Source organism: Apteryx rowi, unplaced genomic scaffold, assembly GCF_003343035.1.
Source record: "Apteryx rowi isolate R43461 unplaced genomic scaffold, aptRow1 scaffold_377, whole genome shotgun sequence".
Lineage (NCBI taxonomy): Eukaryota > Metazoa > Chordata > Aves > Apterygiformes > Apterygidae > Apteryx > Apteryx rowi.
The window spans coordinates 111,270-124,930 of NW_020450274.1; the positions used below are offsets into that span (position 1 = coordinate 111,270).

General features: G+C 37.1%; 1 protein-coding gene across 6 annotated transcripts in view; it reads right to left on the reverse strand.

Annotated features, from left to right (window-relative positions):
* Window positions 1–13,661, reverse strand: part of HOMER1 (homer scaffold protein 1) — a 133,453-nt gene that overhangs the window by 23,327 nt on the left and 96,465 nt on the right. For all 6 annotated transcript variants that reach the window (XM_026073767.1, XM_026073762.1, XM_026073764.1 and 3 more), the window contains 2 exons: window positions 6,012–6,122; window positions 4,229–4,309 (listed from right to left, as the gene is read on the reverse strand). In XM_026073767.1, the coding sequence (XP_025929552.1) occupies window positions 4,229–4,309; window positions 6,012–6,122 (192 nt within the window). The remainder of the gene's footprint in view (window positions 1–4,228; window positions 4,310–6,011; window positions 6,123–13,661) is intronic.

The following is a 13,661-nucleotide window of genomic DNA, read 5'->3' on the forward strand; positions in this document are numbered from 1 at the left end:
GTGACAGATACAAAAAGGCAGCTTTGTGCCAAAGTCAGTTGCCTAAATCATATTTCCACTTGTAAGGGGTGAGATGGCAGTGCTGATCTGCTGTTGTACCTCTGGGCAGATGAACAATAAGGCGATATGACCGATGCCCAGTGTCCATCACGGGGGTGAGCTCTGGGACCCTCCCAGGTGGAAAAGGCAGAGAACATCAGGGAAACATAAAAGAGAGCTTAGAACCACAACCCTTGTGAGCTGTGATAAGGCTGGAGCCAGACCTGATTTTCTCCTGCCTATGAACGCTAGTATAGCCAAGGGTTACATCCAAACCAAACTGGAATACTTCATTTGCTTCTTATTTGTAAATGGGCTAGTTAAAAATCACTGAGTTTTGATCACTGGTCTTGAATAGCACAGCTGAAAGCAGGAATTGCCCCTTGCTTCCAAGATCAACAAATTAATTACTTTAACATGGAATAATATAGTTGTGGATGCATTAAAGGAAACTAATTGAAAAAGAAACAATAAAAATTAAAATACATTTACTTACCTAACAAATAACTATCTCACAGTTGCTATAAATGAACAATTATAACTGAGGCCATATCTTCTGTAGGTTCTTCTCCACTGGGCCTACTCCTGCACTCCAAATTGAGTATTAGACAAGCACTAAAATGACTGCACAAAATCAAGATCCACTGTGGCATAATGACTAGTAGAGGACAAAAAAGGAAATTTAGGGTTCTGTCAGCTCTGTAGTAACGAGTCATTCCTTTCTTTGGTCTGACTGCTGTTTTTTCACCTTCCCTCATGCTTCCTGCTTCTCCTGTCAGTACACCTCTTCTACTCACCAACCTGATACATCCTAGGAGTTCTCCTTGCCACTGTTCTTAACCAAGAGATAATTAATTTCCATAAGCAGGGAAGCCAGTGATAAAAGGGATCATTTTGCAACAAATTCTTGGATATGAATGTTTTATTTGATGACACACACACCATCTTGGTCTGAAGAACAGCACATTGACCTGTATCTAGCACTGAACATCTTCCTTCAGGCCCTCCTCAAATGCTTTTAAACTTAGGAATCGTTCTGCTGTGAGGTGCTAGGGTGACAGCACCCAAGTTAAAAAAAAAAAAAAAAAGAAAGCTTTATTCTAAATGTAGTAACTTCCTTATCCATATCCAGCATAAGGTTTTTACTTCTAACTCTCCATTACTGTTCCTTGTCCTGCATCTTTCAAACTAGAAGAGTTCCTTTCTTTTGTTTAAATTTCCAGCTTGTGTATGCCTGCAGTAGTTTATATTTCATTCTTGACATCCCTTTTCTAATCGATATCCATTTAGTTTCCCAAATATTTCCTCAGATATACTTTCTCCCATACTTCCTCCTGTTTTAGTTTCCTTAATTTCTGCTTAACGTATTTAATGACTTATGGGAAGTAGGACTAACTGAAATATGCCAGAAGCTTTTGCTCCTAACTTCTGGAAAATGCTACTCTCCAACTTCTACATTAGATCCTTACACACATGTATCCTAGATTAGTACTAGGGATCTTTGCAATGGCATTGCATTACAAGTTCATATCCAGTTCATGTGCAGTTTACTATTACAAGTTCTCTGCTTCAAAATTATTACTTTTTGATGGGAAGCAAGGAAGAGCTGTTCATGCAATGTATTCTGTTCCGCTAGTTGTGTCATTTCACTTTATTTGCAATTAATCTCAGCCAATATTCAACTGACTCTTCTGATACATTCAGGGCCTTTAGGAGGTTTATTTTATGCTGTTTTTTTCAAACTTCTCTTACAGCAGGCATAATTTCTTGTATATACATTTCTTGTATATTTTCTTCATTTAGAAAAGACATAAATTAGTAACAAGTTAATTTTGTTGTTTGCACTGTAATAATCTCTTGTAGAATTCAGTACAAGGATCAGAATAAAATATTTAAACTGTACACAACAGCTATGTTTTGGAATCTGCCATAGTCATAAAGATGTCCTGATTTACTGAGAGTCATACTGATCATGACTCATTGATATGCCTTCTCTACATTGCTAATGAAATCATTAGGTAACAAGGGCCTCAATACTTACCTTCACTGTGGTAACATACTGCTCCTCACTGGAATTTACCAATGATGGATTTCTAATTCATTCTCTTATATGAGTGTGTCAGAAATGCAGTACACCTTGACATAATAATTTCTTTGTACAGTGGTTTTCATACAGGTGGAATTCCAAAATGTTTTAGAGTTACATAATCTATTTGCAAATACAAGAGGGAAAAAGTAAAGCACGAGAAAAAAGAGCAGGATGAAGAGATATGGACCCTGGAGACAATCACTCTGAAAACAAATAATGAGTCAACGAAGTGAACAGATGTGGGATGGTTAGTCTAGAGTCACAGAAGAAAACGCTACTGCACTGACATCACAGATGTAGGGTGAAGTGGCTCAGAGAGGCCCAGTGTTATCAAAGCAGAAAGAGTATAGCAGTAAGCAAAGATGCAAGATCTCCTACACTGGCTGCCTCAGCTCAGCAACAAACTTTAAGATGAAGAAAGACAACTTTTAACTTGGATCCTACAACAGCTTTAAACTTTTTTTATATAGAACAATTTTGAGAAATTGATTACTTACAAAGCAACATATGGACAAGTATATATACTATACTTATTTAGTTACTAAGATATAAATATACCCCAAGAAGCCAATGAACTCTATAAAGTATAATTTTTAACAAAGGCTTAGCATTTTCTAATTCTAAAACATCTTTAATCTTTTACTAGTCTCTCATAATTCTGCTCACTAAGGATAGCCGAATCCCAGCTCATTAATACTTTTCTTGTGATCTTATACTGCATTTATTGTATACGCTACTGTTAGATCAATTTCCAACTTTCTTTATAATTCCCTTTCGGAATCTCTCAAATAAGTTCCTTTGCATCTGAAAACTTCCATGCTTAGTCTAAAGCCACCAACAATTTTTAGGAATGTTGGAACAGGCTAGCTCAGATATATTCAAAACAGTCTTTAAAGAAACACCATCATAACATACTTTTCACAAATAATTTGACTTAAGAACATGGAAAAATGATTTACTCATTTTTTCTTATGTGGTTTATTCTGCAGGCTAAAATGAGATTCAAGGAAGTTTGAATTCATATAATCAGTTTCAAAGGAAATCTGCATAATAATTTTTACATTATGGATTGTCTGATGAAATTTGGTTTTAGCATGATTTAGATCAAGCCTTGGAACAGGGCGGGTCATCTTTAAGCACTTTAGATTTCAAACTAATTAATGCCTGAGTTTCTAGCTGTGTCAAAACTCTGAAGTCTGAATGCAGAGTTTAAATCCATCTAAACTTTGGGCCAGCCTCATTCAGAAGGCTGGTGTTTCACAAGGGAGGCATGTCTGCGTTGGCTAGTTAGCCCAGCGACAAAAGGACAGGGGTTCAGCTGAAGCAAGGGAGGGCCTTAGCCACCCATGCATGACTCTAGTTAAGAATTATTGAACCAGGCAGTCTTGCCCTATGGATCCCACAGATTTCAGTAGCAGTTATTATCTGTTTACACTGAGTGAAAACATTTCTATTACAAGGTTACTAAACTGGCAGACTAACAGCTTTTATACTGGGGCTTACTGTAAACTGATTCACAAAAGTGGAAGGCTGCGTATGCTGTATCTAGTAGGCTAAGGTATCTAGCTTTACACACAGTGAAAAAACAACCCAGAATAACAACAAAAACAAAATGATTCTAAGTAATTCCAAGAAAATGTCAAATTCTGCTTCTGAAGTCTGTACTACACAAGAACACTTTAACCTTTACCTTATCAGCCTATGTTTAAAAGCTAAATACAGACTCATTCCAACATGATGATACAACGCCTGATAGTTCAGTGGCACACCAGACCTGTGGGAAGACACTACTGTGAAAATGAGATCCAAACTGCCCAGAACATGTATTAATGAAGGACATCTGCTAACAAGAGAATATTCTGTGGAATTCTAAATGAGATTTGAAACTCCTCCTGCAAGAAAAAAATATCATCCTGCAGCAGGTGGAAATTTTGGTACAAATACCAGAGGAGAGTCCTGGCCCAATGCTTTGCAACACAATTGAACTTATTTATTTATCTGGCAACATTAGTAAACAGAGTGTAAGTTGCTCATGTGAACTGCTCACTTGCTGATCATTTTTCCCTTCTATCTAAATTAATACAATGTACTGTAGCTCACCTGTAACTTCTGGGTCAACGAATCCCTCTGTGCCTGGAGCTCTCTGGCATTCTCAATTTCTTGTTTCAATCTTTCTATTTCCTGGGGGAGAAGAAACAATCTCTTTACCACCACCTTCTCTGACTTAGGCTCAGTGCAGGTAAGCTGGCTGCTGATGCTTCTCCTGAGCAAACCACTTCAGTGATGCCAAAACTGCCAACTGGCTACTGCCTACCATGGCACAGGGAGTTGAAGCTCTACTCCCCATGTTCTTGCATCTCAGTCCCAAAAGAGCAATTCCAGTGTGAATAAACAATACAGGCAAGTATTTCATTTGCTATAAAAGTCCAAGACTCTCACTCCCCCACAGAAGATCTGAAACATTCTTTTCGTGGAAAATTAAGGGTGCTCATAATTACAGAAACAATTTTATACTTTAAATTCAATTTTAGTCTACCCTTCAGCATCTTCTTCAAGCCAAAAATCCAGTTCTCATCTGTGAGCTGCTTATTATGTCACTAGCAATGGGGCTGAGCATAAAAAAATTGTCTTCTTTGACCATTGATTTCTATAAAAAGAGTCTAAAGAAATGGTACCTTTAATTTAGGAAACAGAAAGAAATAAGGTATAAAAATAACAAAAATACATGAAATAATGAATAATGAAAGACAACTTTGCTTTGCTTACCCTCAAGAGAAAAGAACAAAAACAGCTAATGAAACTAAAAAGTATGAAACTTAAAGCTAATAAATACTTTCCCAAAGAGGGGTATGTTTAACTCCTAGAACTCCTTTCTGAAAGATACCTTTGCATCCAACAGCTCAGCATAATTCAAAAGAGCACCTATATGGGCACCAAAAAGGGCAACCTTAGCACCCGGATACTAATCTCTTAAGTATAATGGAGTTTGGAGAAGGCTTTTCATTTTGGGAGGAAATTCCTTACAATTACTGTGTCTCCTGAATCCTCCTTTGAAACAGCAGCTGAACAACAGCCACTGTTGGAGACAAGAAACAGATACAGACACGCTGCTCATCTGAACAAATATATCAATGCCTACTGTGAATCACAGAAATCTCAAGGAACCTCTTATGACACAGGGCAAACACTGCTTCAAATTCACTCCTTCCACCTCCCTTTTCCGCCGCTACAAAGGCGCAATTCTGTATCATTTTAGGATACAAATCAGCTTTCCCTTAGGACGTATGCCAAAGCAGGTGTTACTCTAATTCCTCATATTTCCTGCTGCTGGTCCAGCCCAAGGCAGATGGCACAATAAACATCATCAAATACAGGATGGGAGGTTGGCATACATTTAAGAAAAGGACTGATCTTAGGGATCTGGGAAGTCAGCTATATTAGTCAGAAATAGTCTGAAAAACAGACTGGCTTGAAAAAGAGATTGATCTATTTCTTGCTGTGAACTCCACTCTCCAGAAAAGGGAAAGATGTGCCTACAACTGCTTCACTTCTTAGTGAATTTGGAATGCATCAGTATGATGAGACCTCTAAAGAAATCATGTGTGTCCCAATGCAGACTTACTTTTGCAAGGAAAGATACTTGGTAAAAGCAAACAGGAAAAAATCATATTTTTTGTTGTTCAGATACCCAACTCTATATTGGACTGATGTAATTATATACAAGGAAAAATATTAACCATTTCAAAGAACTTGAAAAAAATGGATTTTTACTTCATAATATCTATAGGAAATACCGCAGTATTTATCAACTGTCATAAGGTTAATATTGAAAGCCTTTAGCAATGATACACCAGAAAAGGTAAGAATAAATGTTAGCAAATACCTCTTCCTTTTTCTTCAGTGTAGATTCTAATTCCTGTATTGTCTGGTTTAATTCTGTTTTGTGTGTGTGGACTGCATTGGCTTGACTGCTCACACACTCTAGCTCAGTCACCTGTTAAAATAAGGAGAAGCAAGACATACAGAATTCATAGAAAGAACTGCAAGGTACTATTACTTCTTTGCATAAATAGCTGCATTTGAAATATACCATTAATTCTGAGTGACATACATCTATTAAATTGGTGAGGGTGTTTCTATGAAGTTGGCATAAAATTCCCTACCAAATTGTTTTGCATAAAATGGTTGCTATGACTTCCAATGTTTACTGTAATATCCTGGAAACAATATATTTAATATGTTGCAGTTTAAAAGAACATTAATTAAAAGTTATACTTTATGGAAGAAACTGAATTACCATTTCAGAACCAGTAATGTCTAAATGATTAAACACAGATCTGCCAGTCTAACTAACCTCTCCATCTGACACTTTTTAATGTTGCACCATCTTAATCAACTAAGCCACAATGCTCACCCACTTCCTGGCAAGCCAATTAACATTTCACAGCCTCAATTTCTGACTCTGCATCAACAACGTAAGAGCAGATACTTAGCTACCAATGTACAGCTGCCAACTTCTTACTTCCTCTAGTTTCAGATCTCTTCTCTCAGTCACAAAGCCAACAGCTAATGGCACAATTTGGATTTGTACAGTTCCTCTTTATTAGCAGGCAGCATATTATCTCCATCTGCCCTTGGATAAGATAAGATACTTGGCAATGGTATGCTCTTTTTTATTTTTTAATTGAAGAGAATTTAATATGCCTGCTATTCACAGATAAATGGTCATCAAAAAATAGCTTGTGTACCAGTGGAATACAATCCATGCAGCAAGAGTTTATGCAGAAAAATCTTTGTTCATGTACCTCTCAAACTACAGACCAAAATATTAGAGTACTTTCACACTGCATGTCTGCATGGATGTCTGCACCGAAACATTTTTGTTTAATAACAAACTGTCAAAATAGTAAAAATACTACTATTTAAAACCCAATACTTCATTTTTTCCAGAATATATGTGCCTGTCAATCTCAGCAGCATCTGTCTATAGAAACTAACAAATCTGGCCCAAAACTTCTTTGAACAAAATATATTATTGTGCCACCCAGTTCTGCAACCAAAAAACCTTTAGGTCTTCATTTAACTTCTTTAGAGAAGTAGCCCCTAGATGGAGGCAGGGCATATATTCTCCAGGACAATTTTCTTTCTTAGAGAACAAAGAACATCTTGAGGAATCAAGGTTGGTGCCCTCCAGCACTGATGTAGTCCAGCTAGTGAAGCCATTGTGATGACAGTGATTTCAGACTCCAAACTGTTTGTAGGCTCAAAAGGTAAATTATTGAGTGCAGGGAGAAGTGAGGGAAAGCCAAGTTGAAATACAGGAAAATTAAAACAAAATCCCTATCAGCTTCTCCTTTCTGAGAACTTCCCCTCTGTAACAGCCATGACTAGGCTAGTTTCTTCTACTAGAAAACTGTGATTAGACATTTTTGCACATTAGGCTTACAAATGAAGATTACAGCAAATTCTTGGGAGGGATAAGGAGAGTAACTTGCTAAAAAAAACCCAAGAACTATCTTATTTGCTGGAATTGTCCCAAAAGAAATAATATCTGTGCTCATGGCAAAAAAGTAATAGCAGTTAGTTCAGTTTTATATGACACTGAGCATTATTGTTACAGTCTCAGATTATTCTCTCAACTTGTTAAACAAAGACATATCTATTTAGATTCTTTGTGACTGATACCAATAGAAGTATTTCACCACTGTTAATTACACAAACACAAACAAGCAGAATTGCACTACCCAGACTGGGATAAATCTATGGCTAAACAGTGTCTGAACCAACATCTAGACACAACTGGAATCACAGAGTCGCTGAATATTTTAGGCTGAAAGGGAACCATGGAGGTCACCTGGTCCAACCCCCCTCCTCAAAGCAGGGCCAAATTTGAAGTCACATTTGGTTGCTCAGGGTCTTACCCAGTCAAGAATCCTTCATCTTCTTCCAGAGCTGCCACACTCACATGCAGGCCCCTATATTCCTTCTCTGGGCATATGGTGCCTTACAGAAAGCTCTAGTTCATTCCTAAGCCTTACTGGAACTCTCAAACTGGGTTTTCACCCACCTCCATCCCTTCTTGAGTTTAACCTGTTAAACCTTTTCAAGCTCTTCTGCTGAACTGAGTCTTGAATTAGAGGCGGAAGCCCCTGTGAATCCAGAGTTAGTGCTGGAAAACCAGGTTCAAGTCCTCTTCCACCTGTTATGTAAGACAGACTGGAAATGCAAGCATGCTAACCACTGTGCTACACAGTAACCCCCAAGCAGGTCAATCTCTCCGTTAAAGGTATGGCACTCGGCAATACCTGTTGGTCTTACCAAGCATTGGCAGAGCAAATGCTCATTTACACAAAGTGCAATAGCCTCAACAGGATGGACAGGGAAAAGCCAGTCCCCCAGCCACCGCTGTCCTTGTGTCTAGTGTCTGATCCTATCACAGAAGAAGAGCTTGGACCACACTGCTCTCCACAGAATTTTCCCTGGGCTAGTTCACATGGCAAGGAGGTGGGTACGCTCTCAGTGCAACCCCAGAGTCGGAGGCTGGCAGATTGAACTGGTGTGGATAAGATGTTATTGGTCTCAGCTGCTTGTATCACTATTGGCTGGAAACGCCTCCTGCAACAGCCCTGCCAGTTGTGTGGGTCACACAAATTCTCCCCGGTATGCTCTGGGCCATACTAACTCAAGACACCTATTGAAATTGCTGCAGCAAACACAGCTGGTTTTGCTTGAGCAGAGGAGGGAGTGCTCCCACAGGCCTTCATGCCAGCAGAGTGGGGGGCAGCACCCTCTGTCAGAAGGGCAATTAATTATCCACAGCTAAATGGGCTGTAATGTCTTACACTGGTCCAGGTTTTCCCTGGGCAAACATCCACCTCTCACTGCCCATGAAAGAAAATAATGCGCTGTTCAACTATTTTGTTCACTGTTCATTGAATCAGTAACTTGAAAGAAAAAAAAAAACAATTAAAAACAGGTTTACTTCAACCACAGTCTTATTTAAATGCCCATTCCTACAGAGACCCGAAAAGACTTCAAATATCTTCATGATGTTCTCTTCTTGAACGTACCTATAAAAAAGAAAATTGTATTGTGACCCTTTCAAAAAATCTGTGGACTAAGATGGGCTGGAAAATGATGCAATATAAAGAATATGCAATTGAAAACAGAAGTAACAAAAGATAAAGCTCTAGGCAAAAATCTGGATAGCTTTTACTCGCTCTATTTACTTTGTTTCAAATTGAACTTATTATTCTCATGACCAGCGATCCAAAAATCATTAAAAATAATTGTTTATGTGTTATACACAGAAGGGGGCATAAAAGGAAGCTAAAATGCTTTAGCTGACCCTCCCACCTGCTATTTTCAGGGGCATCTTCTCATTAATTTTTTCATGTTTAAGAGAAAGGCTCAATCAATCATTCAAACATTTGCACAGCAACAGTAAGCAATGTAACTGTGATTAAGCCTTGTTTCCAGTACAGAACTTGGACTGAGAAAACAGTCTTTGAACAATAACTGATTGCAAAGATGAAACTAGGTTCTTCTTTTGTGCTATTATAAGACTGCACTGACTTGCATATCCAAAACACTCAATACTGTGGCTTCATATTTGAGACCAAAAAAAAAAGGATAGTGCACTCTGACCCTAGTTCTGTGGTTTTTTTTTTTTTTTTTTTTGCATTTAGTATCCAGGAAAGGATTGTATGAAAGGAAAGAAAGTCTGAAAAGGGTTTTTAGTGACTATTTAATGAGCTAATTCTTCTAGTGTATGGCCATTATTATTTTTAACTACATACTTCAGTGAGAAACGTAAGTCAGTTAAAACAGGACAGTGAGCCAACTTGTTCTGGCAAAGCCTAAAACCTTCTCAGTAGAGGCCATACCAGAATTTTCTGGAATTTTTCATCCAGGGCCAGCAGCCTAGAAATAGAGTCCAGGCAGAAGTTTTCACTGTAGCACGCAGCTAGCATGCACTGAGCTGCTGAGAAGACTGGAGGAGGAGGGAGGCTTTGGGCCATGTAATAGAACTAGAAAGGAAAACAGACTTGATATGAGCTTAAGACAGGGACTGCACAAGAGTTTCAGAAGACTGAAGAATCCTTCAAAGAAAACAAACCAAATCAAAACACAGAGAAACAAAGAGAAGAGATTCTATCAATCCCTGCACAAATGACTGCTTGACAATTGAAGAGTTTGGTTAGACAGAGGCAAAAATGGAAATGACAGAAATACGGGCAGGGGTCTCCCTCCCAGAGCAATTACTGCCTCAATGAATCTGAGCTATTTTTGCTGCAGGTTGTTTCATTTTCTCAAACCATATTCTTGAGACCAATCTGTACACTTCTGGTCTCAAACAATAATACATTTTATTTGGTACCTTAAATTCAGTAACAACAGATCATAAATTTTTTGGTAAACTTCATACAGAAATTACTTCAACTACCATAGAAATGCAAAGAAAGACAGGTTAAATTATATTTTCAGCATAGCTTTGGCCTATTCTATAGATATACCTGATGCTGTTAACTCATTGTTTCCCAAAGATATTTTTATCCCTTGTATTTATTGTGGATCACAGTATCAGAGGTCTACTGACTCAGGCTACAGTGCAGAATAGAGAGCTCATGTGTAAGACTAAATATACGTATTAATTATGTGCTTTCAGCTAGTTGAGTTACATCCCTAAATGGATCCTAACTGTGACTGTGATAAAAATATTGCATCAGTAATTCAAGATGTACCCTCTACAAGCCCTTTGCTTTCTACAATGAGAAGAGAAATTATGTTGTGTGGTTCAGCAAATCTAGCAAAAACTGCATAAAGCTTTGTGTGATTTATGCAGAAGAAGCTTCTCAGTTCTTCATGGTGGATAGTAAAGACGCAAGACAGCATGCAAACAAGCTATTCAGAAAAATAATTCCAGTATAACTTTCAAAAATAAAAATCTAGAAAGATTTTTGGTGCTAAGAAATGTGAAAATGCAGGATACAAGGAAAATTGCTTTTCAAGTTCACTGCTGAAGGAACAAAAAGTGCACCATACTATTATTCATATACATCATTTCTGACAGCAAATTAAATATTGTAGTTTTCCAAGATTTACCCATAGATAAATGATAACCTGGGGGTAGGGGCGAGTTTAGTGCATTAATATATTACTTTGTGCATAAATATATTACTTTTTTGAACTGAGAAAACAATTAAAGATTTTGCTGAAAAGGACACATTTTTCTCTGTGGGCACTGATGCCTCAAGCCATGGAAATATCAAAATGTTTTCCACAGTTATTCATTACTACAGAGATGAAAGAGGAATAATCCATCATCTGCTTGATTTCTGTGAAGAAAGCAATGAAAACGCAGTAGGAATATTTGAAAATATACCAAGTACATGAAAAGCAATGGTTTGAGCTTCAGCCATGCATGATTGTGTGCAACTGATAATGCTGATACTAATTTCAGGGGACATCCTTTTGTCTACAATCTAATTACAATGTATTTTTTCTAGGTATTTGACCAGCTCATGAAATACATGCAACAGCAAACATGGTACAGATATGTCATCCTTTAATCTTGAAGACTTAAGTCTCATAATTTCCTCATTCTCCAGCAGGGTTTTAGAATTATAAGAGATATTTCATTCTATCAAGCCTTGACTACAAGAAAATGTTGTGGCGTGCCTGCACAAAATATGTTTTATAATTTGTAGACAGAACGATCTTAAAGATTTCTTAGCTTTCTGAAAAAGATGATGAAGATGGGGATGAAGGACTCTTCAGTGAAAAAAACTCTTTTTCTTTCCCAGAGTGACAGTGGTTTGCTTGTTTTTTCAAATTAGAATCTTGATTATGACACTTTTATATGATACCACATTCAGTGAAGGTGCATTCCCACAAAAACCTGAGGAAAGTCTCAGGTCATAAATGCAAATCTGCTCTAAAAACAAATCAAGGCAAACAGAAAAAGATAGCAAGGACTTGCCTTCAGTTCACCACACTCACAGACAAAACTGAATTCACATTTTGATTTCAGGAAACAAAATTACCATAACCTGATTTACCTGCTTTGTCCAAATAAATACAATCTTTTTAGGAAACAGCATTAGCTAAGGGTTGAATCTTGACAAAGTTTAGACGTAGATTATTCATATCAGGGATCAAGCATACAAAGAAAGCTGAGAATATGTGCTAAGATTTCAGAAATCTTGTCCCAGGAAATGCTCTGATACTCTAACTTCAAGTCTGACAACAGATCCCATTTTAAAAACAATCTGCCTATTATAAAAAAAAAATAGCTTATAATAACTGAAATGTATATTGGGGGAGTAAAAATGTAGATGTGAGAAAAAAACACACATCACTTGAAATAAAATGCTCTTATTTTCCCTCTTGTTTTTCCTTAATGCAAAGGAGGAGGTCAGTCTTCACAATGTTTTCTGTTCTCAAGGATTTTTAAAATATTACTCTAGATTTCTTTTTATTAGAAACTAGTTCCTCTGTGAGAAGGATCAGTATAACAGTCCTAATACAGATAATTACAGCCTGCCCTAAAACATAAAAAAATTTTTTTTAAAGAAAAATCTTACAAAGTCTTACGAAAATAAAAAACAAAGTCACTATTTCCCCACATATCTTCTAAAACCACAACTGAACAGTTAAAACAATTAGCCTTTCCAGATCTTACAGCATTGTTTCTAACTCTAATACTCACCCAGAACATTTCTCTGGAACTTTGGTTGACATTTAACATTACGACCACACTTATGAAATCACAAGACTGCCTTTGCTTTTTAGGAAGTTTTTAGTGTAATAAGGGTTTACTTGTAAATCCAGATTAATGGACTATATACATAAAAATATGGATTTATTTGTACATAACTCCCATACCTCTTGCTGACTTTGCTAACTGCATTTAAAGATACTTGTTTTCTTTAAGTAGCACAGAAGTAGCCCTGGAAAATAACCATGGTTTTATTTCTTTATGCACATGCATTCTTTAATATCCACTTCAGAATTTCTTTTAGCAGTAGTGAAATCAGGGCCCATTATTTTTCAGGGTTTCTTTTTATGACCACGTAAAATGGCATGATATTTGTTTCATTCACTGAATGAAACAGATGGATGAAGAACCAGAACATAATTTTGTCTTATTTCCTAGGAAATCATAAAATAACAAGCTAGAATTCAAGAGTTACCTCTCTATTCTTTTAGGAATACCCAAGAGCTTGATCATTTGCCTTCATCTCTTCTTATCTCAGGCTTCTTTTCCTGCAGATGAATGATCTTCAAGGACTGCAGCTCTTTTATTATCCACTGGTGTTATTACTCTGTGCTATTGCCCAGTGTCATAGGATGATTTACTTTAACAGCATGCAAGAAAAAATGCACAATTTTCTTTTTTTACATGACAGAGATGAAACTTTGGGTTACTTTGCATAATTCATATCATCATTCAATCCTTTCCTTTCCACAATATCAGGATTAATGTTAGTGCTGAAGCTATTTCATTTGTCCAAAGTAGCTCACTTCAGGT